The sequence below is a fragment of the Neopsephotus bourkii genome, unplaced genomic scaffold, assembly GCF_033783945.1.
Source record: "Neopsephotus bourkii isolate Nb327-2 ecotype Australia unplaced genomic scaffold, CSIRO-AGI_Nbou_v1 NB_1767, whole genome shotgun sequence".
Lineage (NCBI taxonomy): Eukaryota > Metazoa > Chordata > Aves > Psittaciformes > Psittacidae > Neopsephotus > Neopsephotus bourkii.
In genome coordinates this window covers 12,475,355-12,497,858 of record NW_026902241.1, presented here as the reverse complement: position 1 = coordinate 12,497,858, position 22,504 = coordinate 12,475,355, and the positions used below count along the sequence as shown (strand labels likewise).

The 22,504-nt window shown below is 35.6% G+C and overlaps 1 protein-coding gene across 5 annotated transcripts in view; it reads left to right on the top strand.

Moving 5' to 3' along the window:
* Positions 1–22,504, top strand: part of SIPA1L2 (signal induced proliferation associated 1 like 2) — a 146,796-nt gene that overhangs the window by 61,832 nt on the left and 62,460 nt on the right. For all 5 annotated transcript variants that reach the window (XM_061378816.1, XM_061378819.1, XM_061378817.1 and 2 more), the window contains exons 3-7: positions 1,726–3,426; positions 9,592–9,725; positions 11,100–11,288; positions 15,538–15,712; positions 20,846–20,949. In XM_061378816.1, the coding sequence (XP_061234800.1) occupies positions 1,962–3,426; positions 9,592–9,725; positions 11,100–11,288; positions 15,538–15,712; positions 20,846–20,949 (2,067 nt within the window). In that variant the 5' untranslated portion in view covers positions 1,726–1,961. The remainder of the gene's footprint in view (positions 1–1,725; positions 3,427–9,591; positions 9,726–11,099; positions 11,289–15,537; positions 15,713–20,845; positions 20,950–22,504) is intronic.

Sequence of the window (22,504 nt, the reverse complement as noted above, 5' to 3'; positions counted from 1 at the left end):
TGGCAGTGTTCAAGGCCAGGTTGGGCAGGGCTTGGAGCAATCTGGTCTAGTGGAAGGTGTCCCTGCCCAGGCCGGGGGGCTTGGAGCTGAATGAGCTTTAAGGTCCCTCCCAACACAAACCATTCTGTGATTCTGTGACTGGTATTTTCCTTTTTGTGTTGTGTTCTCGTAAGTTAGTGTGTGAAAATTCTGCATACCACTTTTGAAGTACTGTTTCTCTGAACAAACCAGTTGATTAAACAATCTTTTACACTCCTGTAAGGAACCAGGCCTTTGTTTTAATTGGCCATCAAACAGGTGTTCTGAGGAATTCACGTATAGTGAAAGTGAGCTGAAATTATACAGTTACCCATTGCTGGGTATGTAAGTCACGTAGAAACCGTGCCAATCATGATGCAACTATAACTCTAACTTGTGTTTATTGACCCTGTGTGAAAAGAGTCCTAAATTTTGCTGTATCAAACACAGTTTTGTGGTGTTCTCTGACAAGCAGGAAAAGCAACCTGTCAAGTTTAATTTATATTATTTCTTTTTCCTCTTGCCTTAGTCTTCCCTCCCCCCCCCCCCCTTTCCTTTTTTTTCCTGGGTTTTCCTTCCCTTAAACTTTTAATGTAGGGGAAAAACCACTTCTCTTCTGAGCTCCTCTTACCACCTTATATCTTCACTGAAATAAAGGGAGAGCTCATATTCCAGGCTAGTTTGACCTGCCTTTTTTTCCTTTTTTTTTTTTTTTTTAAACCTAATAAATGCATGTTATGCTTACTTGCAGCATCTCAAAAGATCATTATGTTGGGTTTTTTGTTCAAAGCACAAAAGCTGGAAAGGGACTACATGACGCAGAGTCTTGTCTCTTACTTTAGTCTAATTTTATGCAATGGGTAAAAGAACGGGCTCTGCCTGCAAACGAATCTTTGCAGCATGAGTCATGGTCATTCTTAAAGACCATTGAAGCCATTGAAGAATATTTTTATATCCTAACAATTCCAATTCTGTATCAAAACTTATCAATAGGGCTACTATCTTTTCTTATTTGTGGAAGACAACAGGCTTGTTCTTTACTGCAGTAACTGAGTTAAACAGTCTAGGTTTCCAGGCAGAGGAATATAATGTAACAGAAACAACCACAGCTGTTTTACACAGCCAAGTAATAGTTTACACTTCAAATAAAGGAATGTAAGTCCCCTTTGAAGAGAGAGAGGAGAAAAATGTGAAATTTATTCACTGAATTAATCGTAGTAGAGAGGTTACTTATCTTTAAAATGTTCTTTTAAAGGGGACAAAACACTTTGTCAAAGGTCATATCTCTTTCATGCATTTTTACTGATATGCTGTAGCAGTCTTGACCGAGAAACTCCTGTCTTGGCCAGTTTCATTCAAACCCTTGTGATTAGACAGAGAATAAGCAGCGAAGTTGCTGTCAGCATTGAAGGATGTGCAGAGTGAATTGTGTGCCTCTTCTGCTTTGCAGAACCTGCTGTACTGTTCAGTGTGCATGTACTGGTTAGACCATGGGAGATACGGAGGTTCAAACTGTTCATATCCTGTGGAAACCAGGATTATTGCATTTGTTGGGTTTTAAGGAGGCAGAGGATAGAAAAGCATACAAAGCAGTTTTCATTAGTTCCAGTTTAATGTGATGTTGTATATATACAAGCAACAATGGTAACTTTTCTTTTTTGATTATAAACATTTAATACACTTTCTTTTTCTTTTTTTTATGAACAGATAAAAGAAATTTGTCTGGATTAATACTGAACTGAATGCATCTGTTCTGAAGGCAAACTTTTAGGATTGCTGTCCTGACAGAAGTTGTACAAAAATGGCACACTGAGGTTTCTGCTTGCACTTCTGAGAAGACTGTGACTGTATTTTCATATTGCATTTTATTGGCCCATAAAAGACAATGTAATAATAAAAGTATCTTTATGCAATAGTAATGGTTCACCTCCCACTGACTGGACATGAGTGATCAAAGATCTTTGCAAGAAGATAAGCACAAAGTTAGCAGAACTTCCTCGAAGTTCAGGGAGTCTTCAAGAAGCATGCAATCTGATGATTATTTTGCGAGAAAACTTAAAGCTTTGAATGGTAGCATGGGTCCTCCTGTTTCTTCAAATGCATCTAGCAAAACTGAAAATAATCAAACAAATGGTACACCAGCTGTGCCTAAAATGGGTGTTCGAGCAAGGGTGTCTGAATGGCCTCCTAAAAAGGATTGTTCCAAAGAGCTGAGTAAAGCGGCCTGGGAAAATAGACCTCCAACCAGTTATGAAGGTGTTGGCTCAGTACTTCCAAATGGACAAAATGACCAAAGTGACGGACAGCAAGAAGAGCTAGAATTGGAATTTACAGAGGGAAAATATTCGATTGGAGATCTTTTTGTTCATTCCCCTCAAAGGGGACTTCATCCCATTAGGCAAAGAAGCAACAGTGATGTGACAATAAGCGATATCGATGCTGAAGATGTGTTAGACCAGAATGCTGTTAACCCAAATACTGGAGCAGCTCTTCACAGAGAGTATGGCAGTACCTCTTCAATAGATAGACAAGGCTTGTCTGGAGAAAATTTTTTTGCAATGCTAAGAGGATATCGAGTGGAAAATTTTGAACATAAAACCCTTGCTCCCTTTGGATTTTCTGAGTTTTTCCACTGTGACCCTACAGTTTCTCCAAGTCTGCATGCTGCTGCACAGATTTCCAGGGGAGAATTTGTCAGGATTTCTGGCTTGGATTATATGGATAGTGCCCTACTTGTGGGTCGAGACAGGGAGAAATCTTTCAAGAGGAGGCTAAAATCAGAAGCAGTAGAAACATCTCTCTTTAGAAAATTGCGAACAGTTAAAAGCGAGCATGAAACTTTTAAGTTTTCATCTGATCTGGATGATAGACTTGACAGAAATGTTCGTTCTTGGAACTGTCAGAAATGTTTTGCACATTATGATGTTCAGAGCGTTTTGTTTAATATAAATGAAGCAATGGCTACCCGAGTAAATGTAGGAAAAAGAAAAAATATAACCACTGGGGCTTCAGCTGCATCACAAACTCAGATGCCATCAGGCCAAACGGGAAACTGTGAATCTCCTTTGGGAAGCAAAGAGGACCTCAATTCAAAAGAGAATTTGGATGCTGATGAGGGTGATGGGAAAAGTAATGATTTGGTATTGAGTTGCCCTTACTTCAGGAACGAAACTGGTGGGGAAGGAGATAGACGGATTGCACTTTCTAGGGCGAATTCAGCATCTTTTTCTTCAGGTGAAAGTTGTTCTTTTGAGTCCTCTCTGAGTTCCCATTGCACAAATGCTGGTGTTTCAGTACTGGAAGTACCAAGAGAAAACCAGTCCATTCACAGAGAGAAAGTGAAGCGTTACATCATAGAACACATTGATCTTGGAGCATATTATTACCGCAAGTTCTTCTATGGAAAAGGTAAATTCTTCTAATGCACCTGTTCGAACATATTAATTTGTTAGATTTAAGTTGCTCAGTAAAGATTGTTCATTTTCGTCTTCTCTGTAGAGAGACATGAAAGTATTACAGGGGATCCTGAAACTTTACTAAAATTAAACTTGTTATTCTTGCTGTCCCAGAGGAATACTCAACAACCAGTGGGTTATGTACGAAGTTATGCAATACTTGCGTAGGTTCAACAAGTGTAGGGTCATTTAAATTAGTACGTAAACTAACTTCTCTGAACTAAACTTTCTTAGTTGGTAGGAAGAAAATAAGGTATTTCTGTTTGGTAAATGCAATTTGATACCAAGATAAATGCAAACTGATACCAAGAATAGAAATCATTATTTCTTAGAAGGTGCCTAAAAGAGAAGCTTTTGTTATTGAAGCTTCTGACGCCCTTCTTTTAGATTCTGCTGTCTTCGATTGTCTGTTTTGTAGCCTTTCATACTGTATGCATATATATGTACTCCTTGAACAGAGAGCTTCTGATGATATTTAGGTTTTCAGCTTAAAGAAGGTTGTTTCATGCTTTTCTCTTAACCTTTTAGCTTATTCGCTTAGGAAACGCTCACACTGCAAAGTGCAAGGGTACTCTTCTCAACCAAGTAATTATCTGGCTTGAATCGTTCAAACTGTTCCCACTTTGGGATCTACTTTGTCTGTATTCAGTACTGCATTATGCAATGTGTGTGAAATCTCTGTTTCTGTAGGGAGAACCCCAAAATACCTGTCTCTGTCCTTCCTGTATTATGAATTACAGCTCTTGTTGCTAAAAGAAAAAACAAAAAGAAAGAAATCTGCTTCTGTTCTTAAAAGACTGTTTGTTACTGCCTGAGTCTTCCTGAAGTCATGCTTCCTCTGCTTTCTAATTATATTTGAACAGCAGGAAATAAGCACTGTACTGTACTTCTTCCTCCTGTGACCCTTCATAGGGGAGCTGCAAGAGGATCCAGTACAGTGCTTGTTTTCACAATATGGTAGACACCTAGAAAATACTGGCTGTAAAAATGCTGCATTGAAAAGGCAAGGAAGAAAAGAATCTAGAACCATCATGCAAGAGGAAGAAAAAGGCCTAGAGCTAAGCAAGAAATGGGCACTAAGTTCAGCATTCAAATTGGCTTTTAAGCTAGGCAGGTTGTGAAAGAGAAATAGTTTTCATGGAGTCAGGGTGGAAGAGAATGGAGGGAAACTTGTAACAAAAGGGTGGTATGTGTATTGAGGGGCAGACAGAAGAAAGGATGGGCATAGAAAAAAAAGGAAGATTGTCAATGGAGAGAGATGCTGGCAGGATAGGGGAGGGGGGAAAAGGCAATGATTAAGTCAAATGAAAGAGGACTTCCTTGTGAAGTGCTTTTATTATGAATGAGTTACAGGTTCTGAAGCTCTGTATATTTATTTTTTTTAATAAATCTTGTCAGGGAGATTAAAAGAAGAAAATACAGAGACTGCTCAAAACCACTTTAAATAATATCCTATAAACAAACCTAATGACCTTTCTGGAAAGTTTACGCAAATGTAACCAGTCTTAATTAACTTCTGTTCTGGTATTACATATATATGATCTCTTGACTAAAAGTGAAGAATGCTTATATTGATATAGTAATATAAAGTTAAGAAATAGCATCTGAGAGTTTTGCCGACCTAATGTAATATTAGGAAACTTGAATCATTATTGTCCTTATTACTAATTTTTGTGTAGGTAGCGTTCTTCAAAAGTATATATAATGTGATATATTTAATGCCCAGTAATAAATTGTTACTCCCTCACGTTTACACTGATAGGTAAGCCATGCCTGTTCCACATTGTCCTTGTATAGAGCTGTAACAGAACCTACATGAGAGAAATCTGTATTGGGTGGCTCTTAGGAGTCAGATAGCAAGTCATGGCAAGTGCGTGATGGAACTAAAACCTTAATTTTCACTACCTATTATCTCAAGGGATCAAGCATGTAAGGAATCTCCAGGTTACTTCCAGCCAAACACAGTTCTCTCCTAAGCAAAGTTCATTGTGTTGGGTACTAAAATATCTTGCTGCTGTGCTGATCTCCCATGTAAGAAAAAATGACATTTATATGCATACTGAGTCTTACTTGATGCTCTTCCATGACAGTGAGCTCTCCTAGCTGATTGTTCATTGAATTGTAGATTTAATAGCACAGTTGAATTTAGCAAAATAATTGTGGAAGAATGAAATGAAAATGTAGCAAACAATAGTCACTTGTATACAGGGTCATGTAATGCCACCGATTTTCTTTGCCTTTAACAAGATACCTATGAAAAAGAAATAACTTCCTGAATATAGTTCAGTTTTATAATTGGCACTTGTCAGCATACAATTTTCTGTTTTAAGATGCATGGAAGAAACATCCTGGCATGTGTAGCACTAATTATTCCGTTTCCTTTCAAGGAATGAGAGATTTGGAATTCAGTGTCTTCTCAAATGAGCTCTAGTTTTATACTGCATATTTATAAGCTTTGTAACTATTGTTAAAATCAAATCCGACAAAACTGATGTAAAATATGTTAATGTTTATGGAAAATATCTTCTCAGTTTTCAGTGTAGGTTTGTAAAAGCTAGAATGTTGTATTTTATCTGATGGCTTTGATTTATTAATGGTGTCCTTTATTGAACTATATTTTTGTGGGATAAAAGGGTATGAGAAGGGGAAAAAAGCTATGTTGATTTTAAAAAAGGATAATTGAAATATGCTTTTATTATCATTGATTTGTCCTTTTCTCCTTGTGCAATTATCCTCATAATACCTTGAGACTTTTACTCCTTTTTTATTTGAGGGATGCTTGCAATCATTTCTTAATATGTTATTGTATTTATCTGCTGGTAAGAAACTGAAGAAATATCCTGGAAGAAATGTATGGGCTTAGAAAGCTTTTGGTATTAACTCAGTTTGTATAAATGAGATTTCTGTATTAGAAGAGAAGTTGACAATTCTTCCTCAAAATGGAAAATTTAGAAATAAGGGAATATTTTACCATCTCTCTTTCAGTTAGAAAATAGCATTTATTTTCATCCCTTCTCTTCAGCTGATACTTTTAAATCAACATAAATACATTTAAATGAGCTTCAAGAGTTTGTACTTTATGAAATTAAAAAGGGTCTTGAATTAAAAATGTTTTTCCCAAATCCCAGAGTATCGGTACCTGTTCTTTAATTTGCTTAAGTTACTTTAACTCCCATTCTTGAAACTGGTTTATCTGTTTTATTTTTAATGTACATAAGCAATGTCCTTGGTTTTGTCTTTCATATTGTAAATAAATAAGCAGATACCTGCCAACCTTGCATTTTTTCTGCTCAGTAATACTGCAGCTGAGAAATCTAGTAAATATAATGATCCTTTTCTAGATTTACACTGAAATGGAAGGCTTTACAAACCCTAGTTGACAAATCTAACTTTTGTCAAAGTCTGAATATGCAACTGTGGGGAGTTTTTGAAGTTGCTGAAATTGGCCTCTGAATTCCTCCCTCACTCCTGTCTGTAAAATCCTGTTCCATTTGATAAATTTGCCCATAAAGGCTCATAGTTTTAATTTAACACTGGGAAATCCATGAGGTATGATGTATCTATTCAGGTAGAATGCTTACACTGGGGAAGGAATACAGTTGGTGAGCATGAGTGAATAATTAAATGTCTGTGCTCCTTTGATCACAGGTGTTCCTTCCAGAAAAAGAATGCTAGTTGTAATGTGCTGCTCCTCACTTTCTCTCCACCACGAGATGGACTGTAACCACCAACAAACTTTGCAGACAGATTTTTGAAAGGCTACTGGAAATTTCATTTAAACTTGATTTGATAAATACGACTGTAATTTATGTAGTGATAACTTAAACTTTAGTATCCATTCTCAGAGTATGGATGGCTTCTCAGTGAAAGATGTTTTGTGAAAACCTCCTTATATGTTTCTGTGAATACATTAAAAAGAAAGTATAAAACTAGCTTAAAAATGCTTGCAAAGTGGTTATTTAATCCAGGCAATCTTAGAAGGAGAAGTAAGTTTTATTACCTAATTGCTATTTAAAATATGGAATTATAGCATAAATTGGATTGGAAGACATTCCTGAGGTCATGCATTTTAATCACCTATTTAAAGCTGTCTTTAAGGTTATATTCTGAATAGGTTGCTCATAACCTATTGCCCTTTAACTGTTTCTTTAGCATTTGACCATCTCTAAGGATGGAGATTTCACAAACTCTCCTTGCAAACTGTTCCTGTTGTTGATTCTCCTCAGTGAGGGGCTGCATCTTGTGATGGTTTCAGCTTGCCCGTTCTTTCTGTACCCTGGAGAAGAGTGGCTCTCCCTTTTCTATAAGCCCCCATCAGCTAATGGGATCCTGCAAGTATATAGCCCCTCTTAACTTGCTCATCTCCAGGCTGCACAAGCCCACCTCTTTTAGCCTCTCGTCATCTATTATATGCACCAGCCCGTAAGTGTCTTGGAAGTTGTCGGCTGGCCTTGTCCCACTCTGTCCAGAACTGGACACTGCTCCTTATGTGCCCTCAAAAGTGCCGAATAGAGAGGCATAATGTTTTCTCCTGACCTGCTGGTATGCTCTTGCTTGTGCAGCCTAGCATGTGGTTAGCCTTCACCTCTGCAAGGGGTCCTGCTTGGCTGCTGTGCAGCTTGTTGTTCACCAGGGTCCTTAGACCTCTTACACAGAGCTGTTCCTAAGGCAGATGGTCCCCAGCTTGTGCTGTTGTATGAGCTTGCTGTGTTCCAGATACAGGACTATTGTTGGCCTTCATGAGATTTTGGTCAGTCCATTTTTTTCAGGTTGTCTAAGGGGACAGTTTATTTTACCATGTCAGGTTGAAAGAGTCACTGGGTTAGGAGTTGCTTCCCAGGCAGCGCAGTTGTCCCGTCTCAGCAGTAGCTGCCTCCAGAGGAAGGGGAGAGTGGGCTGTGAAGCACAGACACCCTACAGCTGTAGGACTCCATCCCATCATTTAGCTAATTTAAAAACATAGTAACAGCTCCATTTCCAGCTTTCAATAAACCTTTTACTGACTGGCCACTAACTGGAATTCATATTGCTTATCACAGTTCTTTGGGGCCAGCTGTCCAGCCAGTTTATGTACACCTTGTAATTTGCATGTTCAAGCCATGTCGTTTCAGTTTAGCTACACGGTTACTGTGGGAGACTGTAAAAAGCATTGCTGAAGTACAAGTAGGTGACATTCATTGCTCCTTCCTCCTCAGTAAAGCCAGTCATCTCATTATAGAAAGCAACTGGGTTGGTCATGCATGATTTGCATTTGGCAAATCTATGCAGGCTGTTTCTAAGCATCTTTTTGTCCTTCACATGCCTGGAAATGTCTTCCGTGAGAAATTGTTCCTTAATCTTCCTGGGAACTAAAGTTTATGATGATTAGTCTATAGCTTCCCAGACCCTCTTTCTTGCCCTTTTTAAAGGTGGCTGTAACTACTTACTATGACCTTTCAAAGGCAGTAAAGAGTGGTCTTCCAGTAAGACTGGCTAGGTTTCTCAACATGTATCCTGTTTTGTCCCATGGACTTGAGTGTGTCTAGTCTCCTTAAATAGTCTCTAACTTGATCTTTCTTTTCTGTTCGTAGGGCTTTGCTCTCCTAGACTGGGCCAGTTGGCTCAAAGTTTGAATTAAACTATTCATCAAAGACTGAAGAGTAACTAGTCTCAGTTGTCATTTGTTAAAGCTCAGTTGCTGCTTTGAATGTAAAGCTTTAAATAAGAATAAATTGAATGAAATTAATAAAGCTGTGTAGCATCTCATTTGAAGACTTTTAGCTTTTTTTGAAGACTTTATGTAGATATAGTTTCTCCAAAGTAGTTTCTTACAGGATCAAGCAAAATGGTTAATTTCACAGTAAGAAAAAATGCAACAGAATGTTATTTCATAGTAGCAGTAGTTGCAGTATTTTGATTTACGTGAGTGATCACTCTGCTCATCAAAATGAGCATTTCGTAATTTATGTACTTCTTGTGCAGTTCAGAAGATCACAAGGCAGTGTATTTACAGATCTCATAGCTCAATTATTTTTTTTTTCTCCTTGCTGCAGAAATTTGTAATGAGATTTGTTGAACATTTTCTGGGAGATTCATACTTCATTATTTTCTTCTCTCTTCATTCACTCTTGTGCAAAAGAGCATCAGAACTACTTTGGAATAGATGAAAATCTTGGACCTGTAGCAGTCAGCATCCGGAGGGAGAAGGTTGAAGATGCCAAGGAGAAAGAAGGATCTCAGTTCAACTATCGTATAGTTTTCAGGACAAGCGAGGTAATGGTCTTTCAATAACTCTGCAAAGGAACTGAAAAGTTAACTTGGAACTTAGGATACTAGATGTTTGGTTGTGGGTATGTTGCTAACTTTAAAAATAAACCTGTTAGTGTGAAACGGATGTTTCATGTACCATTAGTACCTTACTCCTGGAACAAAGTTTTCGTCTTCTGTACTGCATAACCATTTTCTCCTTTTTGAGTAAGCATTCAAAAGGAGGTAAGTTGGCTGAAGGGAACTGCAGGCGGCAAGCCAGGGAACAGATGATAAGAACAAAATTGAAGATAAGTTTGAACAGATGATAAGAACAAAATTGAAGATAAGTTTGGATATTAAGTTTCTAATGACAAAAATAAAAGATTAAGAAATGTAGAGGAAATGGGAGAGAAAAAAATATGAAAGCTGGTACTATGACTTATTTGTATTTTGTTTCACAATACTTTCTTAGAAGCTTTTTTCTGTGAGATGTTTTTCTATACTTCTGCACACATGATTTGTGAAAGGAGTATTAATATGTTGATAACAGTAATTGTCCTGTAAGAATTGCTTGCGTATTGTGGAAGAACATATCTCATAACTTCTATTTCAAGTGAATTAATATATCTTGCAAACTAATTTCTTCTTTATCACAGCAACTAGCTTTGATTCGTATGAAAGTACACTATGTTATTGTAGCAAGCAACTATATATTTTTGTATGCTTAGGACTATTGCTGTTTATTGTGATTAGAACATAGAGAAGTGTTAGCTAGACCTCCTGATATCTCTGGGCTCATGTGCTTTTACAGATATAGAAACAGATACATGCATACATATATATATTCATATATATAAAGCTAGGTTTTTCTTTTATTGCAAGAAAAGAGTGTGTCTGTATGTATGGAAAAGTGATTCAGCTGACTCACTTCTAAGAAACTACTCTCTCTTTACCAAATCCACTGAAGATAAAGCAACATGGCTTAAAAAATAGGTGGACAGGTTAAATAAAGGTGCCATTAGCTATGGCTGATCTCGACTGTCCGAAACCACATTGTACTACTGTGTCTGCTAGGGTAGTATGGCATTAAAATTAAGAATTTCTAGTTTCCCATCTGCTTTAAACATTTTTGTCCAAAAAATGTAAGTCTTAGGAATTAGAATAAGTTAATAAGATTATCAGTTGATTTCTTTAATCAACAAATATGTTTGTCCCCAAGATGATAAGACCCTGTCTCCTTTTTAGAAGTTATTTAGTAATCTTTTTACTGGTTAAAAAGTTAAAAATAGGGATCTGTTTCTTCCCCTTATCTTCCAAGCTTTTGCTAAATGCTGAAGTTTATACCTTTGAAAGTCATTTAGTTCTAAAAATGTTCGGTGTGTTTTACCTTTACTGCAGCTTACTACGCTTAGAGGAGCAATTTTAGAAGATGCTATCCCATCCACTGCTCGGCACGGCACAGCAAGAGGTCTGCCTCTCAAAGAGGTACTAGAGTATGTAATACCAGAGCTGAGCATTCAGTGTCTGAGGCAGGCTTCCAGTTCACCCAAAGTACCTGAACAGCTGCTTAAACTGGATGAACAAGGGGTATGTAGCACATGACTTTTCTTTTAAAACTATTCATATAATAATAATAATTTTGCAGGCAATCTTAATAAACATGCATCTCTAATGTGAACCATTTACTTCCTTAGTTTTGGAGATACTTGTGTATTTTCATTGATAAAATGAGGTTTGCTTTTCTAAGCAAATTATTTTTAAAATATACTGCAGCTTAGGAAAAAACAAAATTTGGTCTATGGAGATTCTCTTTAGATGAGTGAGAGAAAGATTATAACGGAGCTTTTAACATGGGCAAGAGGTGATTTCACAATCTGTATCTGCACTTATATTTGTACACATGCTGAATGCAAATGAAAATACATCTAACATTTTACTGATGTTGTGTATAGGTAAGGAAGCAAAAGGATTTAACTAAGGCTCTATATCTAAACATTTGGGTGGGTTTTTGCAATAATGTTTTCTGATTGACTTGCAGTAATCTTGCTAGAATAGAATGCTTCTGGGTTCAAACAACTGAAATTGTGATTAACACTAATGAAATAACTGCTTGACAATGAAATATTCATATGGCTTATATTTGGAAGGAAAATAGTGAGACTTACTAGGTTCATTGTAGTGAATCTGCTTCTTTCAAACCTAGTGATTCAATTTATAGCATCTGAATATTCTGCGAAGGACAGGCTTGTGATGGCTTTTAAATCAAATTTTAAAACAATGTTTTTAAAAAATGGTTGTTTAAAGTGAAGGTTGTGCTTTCTAGACAAAAGTCAGTATCTGTCTGCTGGAGTTGAATCAGCTGATGGATCCAGTTAATTATGATGGTGGTATAATTATTTTTTAATGCTAATGCAGTTTTGAATGTGGTGATTGTGTCTAACATTGGTGGTGCATACCAGAATTCTTTTGTCTTCTTTTGTGGTTGAAAATGTTGCTCAAAATCAAGTAAATATAGACAGAAGAAGAGGATTGCTTTTTTTTGGTAGAATATTTAGTTTTGTATGTATGTTTTACTACTTTTGTTCACTGTAGTCTTTGAGGAGGACTTTTAATTGAAAATTCATTTTGCCAAATGTCCTTATTTACTCTTCTGTGTGTCAGTTCATCTGGTGAAACATTAAAGGGTAATCAGAAGCACTTAGTTCTGAGTCCAAGAGTTCCTGATGTGCTGCTGCTCTCTGTCTTTCCAGTTTGAGCACCAGAGTGAGTTTAGGTTAATCTCATTAATAATCACTGTTAGAGGAGAAGGATGTTCTAGGCACTGTAGAGTACTACTTTATTTGACCTGACCTTAATATCTCTCAAACTCACTATAAATATTTCCCCAAAATTGGAAATGAGATTGTCCATTGAACCAACTAAAGTAATTCTTTTATCATCAACTCTTGATTTTGACATCAGTACACACCACTTCTTTTTATTTTGGGTGATCAGTCTGAAAATACTATCCTGTTGTGAACTGGGCTGTTGCCAAGCAAAATGTGATTTTAATGTGTCTTATGTGCTACTTTATTATGAGATAATTACTTGAACATAGAAAGCTGTCCATAGAACTGGCATGAGATCCATTTATGCTTTAATCCCCTTATATACTTTGTGCTTTCAGTTTATTAATCAGGCAAATACAGAGTTATGCTTGGCAGCTGAAGTGATGATTGGCTGAAGTGTCATGAATTTAAAAATATGAATAATGATCTAGAGGATCAGTACTGTCACCAGAATAATATTAATTTTGCATTATGGTGTATTAAATGTTTGCATAGTTCCTCAGCAAACTGAAGACTATTTTTGTGTTTTAATTTAATTTTCTACCTGTTTTGTAGTTTTCAGTGAAATCTAGTATGGATTATGGAGGAATCATGTGGCTAAAACTTTATCTCTAAAATTACAGTAGAAAATAAATGCAGACTGGATACTTGACCTAATTTGAATGTATTAAGAATCTGCACTTTCACAATTTATTCTGGAATATGAGAATCAGCCTTAGATTTGGGTGTAAATTTACAAGAGAAGTCAACTCTGTATCTATAAACTGGACATTTGTGGGGTTTTTTAACCTCTCTTTAATGTCCCTCTAGTTTCCTCTCCCTGTTTCTGCTAATGGTTGTTTGTTGGATGTATGTTTTTTTGTTCCTTTCACATCCCTCTGGGAATGTTCCCTACTCTCCAGGTCAAAAGCTGCAGTTTACAAAAATCCCAAAGAAATTAGGAGCCTTGATTTCAGTATATTTAGTGGCTATTGAGTGTCTATCTCATGAGGTTCCTTGCCGGACAAACTCTCAAATCTTCTCATGATGAAAGTCAACAAGTTGTTGTTACATGATAAAGAATCTATATTGATAAAGAATTTATATTGTATAAGAAGATAACAATATAGCAGGATTCACTAGTGAGTGATTCTGACTAGAACATAGTCATTTTGAGTCAGAAAGGATTGCTGTGCACCTTTAATACATATCACATACACAGCTAGCTAAATGGGTTTAGAAATTATTTTCTGATGTCACATTATTAAATTGTTCTCAGTGTTACATTAAATTTAACATTTCTAGTTTAAAAATAATGTAATCAGGACTATGTTTGTAATTATTTACTTAAAAAGACTTAAATAAGCATGTGGTACCATTTTGAAGTTGTCAAACTTTATCAGTTTTAAATATTCTGATAGTTTTCTATGGCAGTTAAATGTGCCAGATGAGATGATCCTGCCAAAGCTCATTTAGTTACTTTTTTCTTAGGCATTTACTTTTAAAGGTACCTCAGTTTCTGCTTCTGCACAGTCTGTGTGATCTTGGCATGAGAGTTCTTTTGCTAAAGTCTTTAAATTTCGTAGCCATGAGTGCACCTAGCACATGGGTAAGAGGTTCAGATTGCTGGAAATGAGATTGTAGCTGCTACGGTTTTTAGGAATGGTTGTATTGATAGATAGTTTTGTTTTGTTTGGGTTTTGGTTTTTTACTGGTTTATTTGTTTGTGGAGGGTTTTTTGTTTTGTTGGTTTTGCTTTCGGTTTTGTGTTGTTTACTTTTTAATTGACTGTTGGCAGGTCCCTTATATACAACTCTCCACTTAAAATGGATAAACACAGCATTTATCAAAGAGGGAAGGTTAACGATTGAAGTCTGGAATGATAATTTTTACACTTTCTTCTTTTATATAAGTAGGTTTTGTTGAATCAGCCTTTTAGTATTCTCATCGTGTAGTTTTTCCTCAAAAAAACCCCAACCATTGTGGTAAAATGTTGATGCAATAACCAGTCTATGGTACAATAGTTTTGCATTATACTTAACATGGCAGAAGAGGTGAAGCAGACTGTTCTTGTCACCTTTGCTGTAATAGGAATATATACCATCTTTGCAAGGCACACTTTAGACTGTAATCCTGGAGTTTGGTTAAGAGAAGTCTGCAGCAAGAGAATTGATCTGAATCATGGATATAGATAAATGTCTTAAGTGTGTGACTGATGTTCTCTGTCATTTGTGAAGCTCTAAAAGGTGTCAGTTAAGAATAATAGGACTATTCCATTCACATGGCAATTTCCTGTTTGTCATCTTAAGTATGCATAAAAGCTAAGAAAATATGACAATACTCAAGAAATAATCATCTCTTTTTATACTTTTTAGTTGTTGTACACTTTTTTATACAAATAATTTATCTCATTTTAGTGTTCTAGAATTGAGTTCAGTTTCTTTAACAAAACTAACCAAAATCTGTTCCCTAGCTTGAAGTATACTTTAGAAAATGGGGAATAATTTTTTAACAATGGATGATATGGGGAGGGCAAAAGATTTCACTTAACAGACATTACTATTCTAAGGGCCTGTTTTAACTGAACTGCACTGAACTTCAAGTAGTAGAAATAAGGGAAAATAAGGTCACTCTTCTGAATCTGAGAGAGAAGATAGTTATAAGAAAATTTTCAGTTATACAAAAAGTTGATAGTTACATTAAAATTTCTCATACTGTAATGTGCAGTAGAGTGCTTTTATAGGTAACTAAGTCAAAAGCCTTCATGGGCTGCTTTTATCTGTGTTTGGATAGTGTCAACCCAGTTTTCTTTCCAGATAGTTGTTGCGGATTTTACTGTTGTGGGTTGTTTTGGCTTTGGCTTCTTTGTGTGGTAACTTAGTTTCCCAAATCAGAACACTTTTTTAACTTTCAGCTATCTTCTGCCAGGGAATATAACAACGTTAATATTTTAATTGTTAATATTTGGTCTATTATTGACTTTTTCTTCTGTATTTTTTTCTTTTTCTTTATTTATATTTTTATTTCAGCTGAGTTTTCAACATAAAATTGGTATCCTTTACTGCAAAGCAGGCCAAAGCACAGAGGAAGAAATGTATAACAATGAGATGGCAGGACCGGCTTTTGAAGAGTTCCTTGATCTTCTGGGCCAGAGAGTACGGCTAAAAGGATTTAGTAAATACAGGGCTCAGCTAGATAATAAAAGTAAGTTATGTTTCCAATCTATAGCAGAAACTATAATTATTCAGTTGATCTACTGCGCATCCTGTCCTGTCTTTTCATGATCTTGACTTTGGGTTTTGTTTAGTAAGATGATATGGTAAACGAGGAAGATGAAGCATTATGGTAAAAGCATATATCACACCTTGTCTGAAAGTTTACTTACTTTTTCTGTGGCATTAGTATAACTGAAAATCAAAACAACTTATTTCATTTGTTTGCACTCAGTCAAAGTCATACTATGTGAGTGATTTTTTTTTATATATTTCAAAATTTACCAGCTATACTGTAACATCTTACTCTTAAAAAGGCAAAAAAATTGTTTCAAAAATACAGAGTCATGACAAAGGACAGTTTTCCTTACTTATTATTATTAAATTTTTGTGGTTTTTAATCAACATACATACTGATGTTTATATTTGAGGGTCAAGTTTTCTCAGTTTCCTAGTTCCTCACACATGCGCAGTAAGCATGGTATCATTCAGCAGTTGATAAACATTAGTCTGCCTAACCACTGTGTTGTTACTGCCATTTCATCAGGTCTTTCAGTTGCCCTAAGTGCAATAGTATAATATTTAATTGTACACATTTGTTGGGGCTTGTAGCAAAAATAGGAACTCAAATGTTGCTATTAAAGTCAATGATATGTTGACATACTTCTTTACTAGCACTGTGTTTCACTACCGTTAGATTTAACTTAACTCATTCTTAGTATAATATAGTTTTAACAGGATGCTGACAGCTGATCAGTATGAGCTGTGGTCTTAAGGATATTTAGGTATTCATCTACTTTATTGTAACATACTATTTTTAAAGAACTTTTTTTTTTTACGATGAGAATGAAAACACTAGAACAGGTTGTCGAGAGAGGCAGTAGAAGCCCTATCCCTGGACACATTCAAGGCCAGGCTGGATGGGGCTCAGAGCAACCTGATCTAGTTGAAAACGTCCCTGCTCATTGCAGTGGGATTAGAGTAGATCACCTTTAAAGATCCTTCCCAAACCAAACCATTCTCTATTTCTGTGATTTGATTTGTATTATAATTTTTGCTGTAGCTTGTGTATTACATCCTGAAAATAGAACTTTTATGTACTGTATATGGCCTGTGGATAACAAAAGAAATATTTTAATTAGCAAAGTTTTAATTACCAAAGCTACTTGTGTGTGAATTAGTTAGCATAACTACTTATGCATGAATTCTACTTACTGTTGTCATCAAATGAGAGAGTTCCTTAACTATTACAGATAAGCTGCCAAGAAAGAAGCTTGGGAAGATGTAGTTAGAGGACATTATGGGAAGATCTTTCCTTGCAAGGGATATTTTGCTTTTCAAATAGTCACAGAGCTCTGAGAATTGAAAAGTCCTCTTACTTGCTTCTTTGGTCCTCCTGCCACTTATCTATCTAACCCAGCCTGGTTCTTAGGAATCTCTTAGTGGTTTTGCTACTTCAAAATCAGTCTTCATTTAACTGGAATAAAACTGGATTTTTTTTTACTTTTTTTTTTTTTTTGTGATACATTTGAACACTGATTGGTGTCGTAGTCTTAGAAGGATTTGAAGGATTCCTCTCACATTATCAAGCTGGCAGTTCCCTGGTAGTCTGTCGTCTCCTGTACAGCATTAGGAGAGAGACTTAATGATTCACATTACAATTTTTGGAACTACCCAGTGCACGTACGTTGTGCTTGGCACTAGGTGAAGATAGGCTGTTCCTAAGCCAGTCTCCAGAGAGAGTTATGTGAAGTTGGTGATAAAACCTTATGTTTTTACAATGAAGGGAAACCAGCTTTTCAATTCAAGAAATCTTTCCCATTTTCCATCTGTAGCAGTGATAGGAAATGGTGAAAAAAGTGAGCTGAATCCTATGACAGATTCTAATTTATGACTTACAAGGTAGGAAAACAGCAATTCTGTAGCCCTGTCAACCTGTGTAAGCACCACATTTATTTTTATTATTACTGCTTTGCTTATATCCATTCTTTTTTCACTTTAATAATTCAGGCATGATAGAGACGATTGCATCCTATTTCAGTTCAGAAAAATAACTCATTTTTCAAATTAATCTGTAGAAATACTTATTAGTGCACTGTGGATGTCAGACTTCTGGGATGAATTGATAAATAGGGATGAAAAATTCAAAGGAGTAAGGTGTTTTTTTGGTTTTGCTTTTTTTCCCCAATCAGAGTATGTCCCAGTATCACCTAGTAATTTTTGCATCTGAAAATATATGCTGGTCTGCCAAGCAAATTCAGTTTCTACATTTTCCATGCTTCACTATGAATGTACATTGCTGATTGGCATTGTGTACATATCATTCGATAACATCATTTTAATGTTTTACTACGCCTGTGTGTCATTAATGAATTTGACCTGTTACGATATGTTGGCTTAGTTTGTAACACAGAGAGAGGAATTAAGAGAGTTCACTAAGATAGAGTCTTCAGTTTGATATTAAATGAAAAATAATTATAATATTTTTGTCATACTTGGGTTTTTTTTAATAGCATGTCACAGGTAGTATAGCATGTCACATTTATAATTGGATAACACATTGATCAGACTGCCTCCAGGTTCAGAATAGTGTAACAATTTCATCCCTAGTAGCTCCATTTTTGATAGGCATAATGTTTCTTGCTCACTTTTTGTAGTGTTCACATTTATAAAGTTTTTATATTCCCAAGTGTTTGAGTAGCTTGTGTTTTGGTTTTTTTTCTTTAAAAAGTTCTTTTTGATCTGTTTATTTAATATTTTGATAAGGGATTAATTGGTCCATTTTTTACGAACTGTAAGATGTAGAATGTTGTTGCCAGTTGACTTGTCTGTCTGGAAAGCACCCATTACTTGCTTTCTCACTCAACCCACAACAGAATAGGGGAGAAAATCAGAAGGGCAAAAGCAAGAAAAACTTGTGAGTTGAGATTAAAACAGTTCAGTAAATGAAGGAAAGAAAGGAATAAAACCAAACATGCACACACCCCCCAGACAAAACAAACCCACCAAAAACAACCCACCAATACAACAACCAGCCAGGCAACAAAACCCACCCTCACAAAGACATTTGATGCAAAGACAATCACTTTCTAGCTCTCATCAATAGACTGACTTCCAGCCAGTCTCTGAGCAACAGCTACCACAGGAAAACTGTGCCCACTCCAGTTTGACTGCAGGACATGATGTTATATGGTACGGAATATATCTGGGCGATTTGAGTAAGCTGTCCTAGCTGTGTCCACTCCCAAACTCTTGCCCTCTCTTAGCATACGCACCAGGGAAAGAGAAATCTCTGGTGCTGTGCAGCCACCATTGATTGCTGAAACGTTTGTGTGTTAGCCACACTGGTTTGATCACATCTAGAAAGCGAAGCACCAAATGGGCTGCTTTGAAGGAAATTAACTCCGTCCAAGCCAGACCTGCTGCAAACGTGAAGAACATATGGAATATATTAACTACGAACTCTATGCTGCCCTTCTTTAGTACATTTTTAAAGGAATGTTGTGTGCAGTATCTGTTCAAGCTAAATTAACTTTATTTAATAACTAATTGAAAAACAATTCAGGCAGTAGGGTTGCTGAGATCTGTGTAGCTTAGGCAGATACATGTGTTCTGCAATATAATTTGTTTTCTCCTCCTATCTCTTCAAAACTTTATCTTTCTCAAATGCCATGAAAAGGTTATAATGCAATTATATTTTTCAGCAGATTTTAAGAGGAGTGTGGTAATGTTTGCTTTTCAAAGCAACATTTAATTAAGAAACTTCAGTGGAAATTATGCTCCCTATTTTTAATGTAACTGTAACATGTATTACATCAATATTAAGAAATGAAATGAATTTTATTATTGTGCAGACATAACTGATGAAGCCAGTTGTAATGTGAATGTGTTCAAAATTATACACACACACAAATGTTTTCAGATCTAGAACTGCAAATACAGTATGGTTGCTGTTTTATACTTAGTTGTATGTTTCTATACTTTTTAGCTGGAGAAGTAGCATGGCCAGTCAATTCCTTTTTGGAATACAGTTACTCTTGAAAACAAAACCAGACCCCAAAACCTTAAACAGTGTATGCAGGTGAATGCTGGAAAATGGTTATTGGTGTTGATAATATAAAATTATATTAAAAAATGAGTGAACGTGGAAAAAGTGAAGAATTGACCGTTTTGATTCATTAGGGTGTTCCCAACCTCCTGCTTTAAAGTTGATTGTGCTTACTTAGATAATCCATACATATTAAAGAAGGTGAATATGTATGGATTCAGATCACATTCTGAATGATGGATTTGACTGCAGATTAAAACTCATTTAATTTGCTGTAAAGATTCTAAAATGCTAACTCTATTGATACACCTCCAAATAGAAGACATAAAAACAAAAAAAACCAAACAAACCTCTCAAGAAAAAAAAAAAGAAAGAAAATAAAAGAAAGGGCTGGAGCACCTCTTGTGAAGACACTGGCACAGGTTGTCCAAATAAGTGGTTGATGCCCCATGCCTGGAAGTGTTCAAGACCAGGCTGGACAGGGCTTTGAGCAACCTGGCCTTGTGGAAGGTGTTCCTGGCCATTGCAGGGGGTTGAAACTGGATGATCTTTAAGGCCCCTTCCGACCCAAAATATTTTATAATTCTATGTTAATAATTTTAAGAGATCTGGAAAGTCCCGATAAAATCATTTGACATTGTACTACAATGTATGTATGTTTTTAACATTTCTGTTCTGCAGTATGTGTTTTAATGTCAGATTTGAAGTAGCATTGTCAGTTTATTTTCAGTAAAGTATGGATTAGTGTTCTAAAAAAGGAAAATATGTATTATGTAAAACTAAAATAGCTAGCAGTCTCTTCTTTTTCTCATGAAATGCTAATAAATTCTAAGTTTGATCATTTAGGCCTCATAGACAGCAAACTCCTTGTGCAGTTTCTTGCAGTACCCTTCTATTTCATAATATGAAACTAAAGAATTGATAGCTCTTTAGATGTTCCAAACCAGTTTTGTTCTACTGAAAAAAGTTTTGAATTGCATTAATAGATTTAAATCATAGTATGCAAAGAGTGGTGTCCTAGAAAGTACTATGAATGTTTTGTTTTACTGACCTTACTGCAATTAAATTCATTTTCAGCTGATTCAACAGGAACTCATTCCCTCTATACTACCTATAAAGATTATGAATTAATGTTTCATGTATCAACAATGCTTCCATACATGCCCAGTAACAGGCAACAGGTATGGTTTTTTAAACTTTTCATTGTAATTTTACATTGTAAATGTTTGACACTGAGGGGTTTGGGTTTGAGGTTTTTATGGTCTGGTTTGGGTTGTTTTTTTTTTTACTTTTTTGGTTTGCCTTTTTTTGTTTGTTTGTTTTTAAGTAATACTGATTTAAAACAGAGTTGCTTTGTAGTAAGTATGACTCAGTTGTATTTTTTTTTTCCCTTGAAAAAGAAGGCATTAGGAATCTTAGGATTTTTATACTTTATAATTAAGATACTTATCCTATCATCTCCCCCATTTCATGATACTATTAAAAAGTAGTTCTGCTTGTGGTGAATGAGTTGTTTTCAGTTTAGACTAGATTTACATCATGTGTGTTTTAAACACCGAATAGAATTAAGTTTGAAAATAGTCTTATGGTTAAACTATGCATGTAATAAGATTTTTTTTAATTGTTCCACTTAATCCTTATGTTACAGATCTCGAAATGTTTATTAATGTGTCAGCTTAGTAATAAATGCTTAACTGTGTCCTTCAAGGTTTCTGCTTGGAAAGGCACAAAATGTAGTGTACTTATTTCTGGTGAATTCCCTTTGTTTTAGGTAATAATTCAGGATACCTTTAAAGCATTAAGGATGGCTAAAAAGCAGTGCAGCATCCAAAGTGTTGGGTGCACCAGTAAGGTTACTATGTCTTGACTGACTTAAATATTTCTTGCAACTGGATTGAGAAGTACAAGCACATTTGGTGTAATATGCCAACATTAACACTTAAAGCAGAATTGCTCATAGGTCACACTGATAATAGTTTGTAACTTTCTGAGCTACTAATCTGCATTTTTCTGCGTCTGCAGAAAGAAGTATTGGATTTATTGAGTTTTAGAATATTCTGTCATTGCTATGAAAGATACAAAGATTTCAGTCATTTTGGAGAGTTGTCGTAAAATAAAGATTCTATCTCACTTTCTTACTGAACAGCTTACAAAAGGTGGTTACTGATTGTTAAACCATATGTGAGTTGTATCTTTGATGTCTGCCTTGTCAATCGGTCTTATGGACAGAGATATTTCAAAGCAGCCAGAAAAAGATAAAAGAAAATATTAAAATTCTTGAGAAAGCATGAATCAAAATTGAAACGGAAGAAAGTATATAATGTATTTATGTATTTTAAATAGTGCATAATGTTCTGTTTGAAGAACTGTTTCAATTGAATAGTTAAGACAACAGCAAATTTTACTTCATTACACTTAGGATTTAGAAACTAAATTAGGAATCAAAAGCCATAAATTCTTCACCTTATGAATAATATGAATGTTTAGATTATGCCTTAAAATGTGTGGCTTTCAGCAGACAAAATTCAGCTGCAGCACACACTCAGCTGTGCCAATAACTAGCAATCAAGGTGTCTGCTTATCATCACTGATTAGAGATGGTTCCACTTCTCTAAACTTTCACTTATACCTTATTACAATACAGGATTAATTTAGTAAACATATTAGGAGTTGTTCTGTCTGTAATCAATCATAACAATCTTTGACTGGAAAGCACATGTAATTAGGGAAAACTGT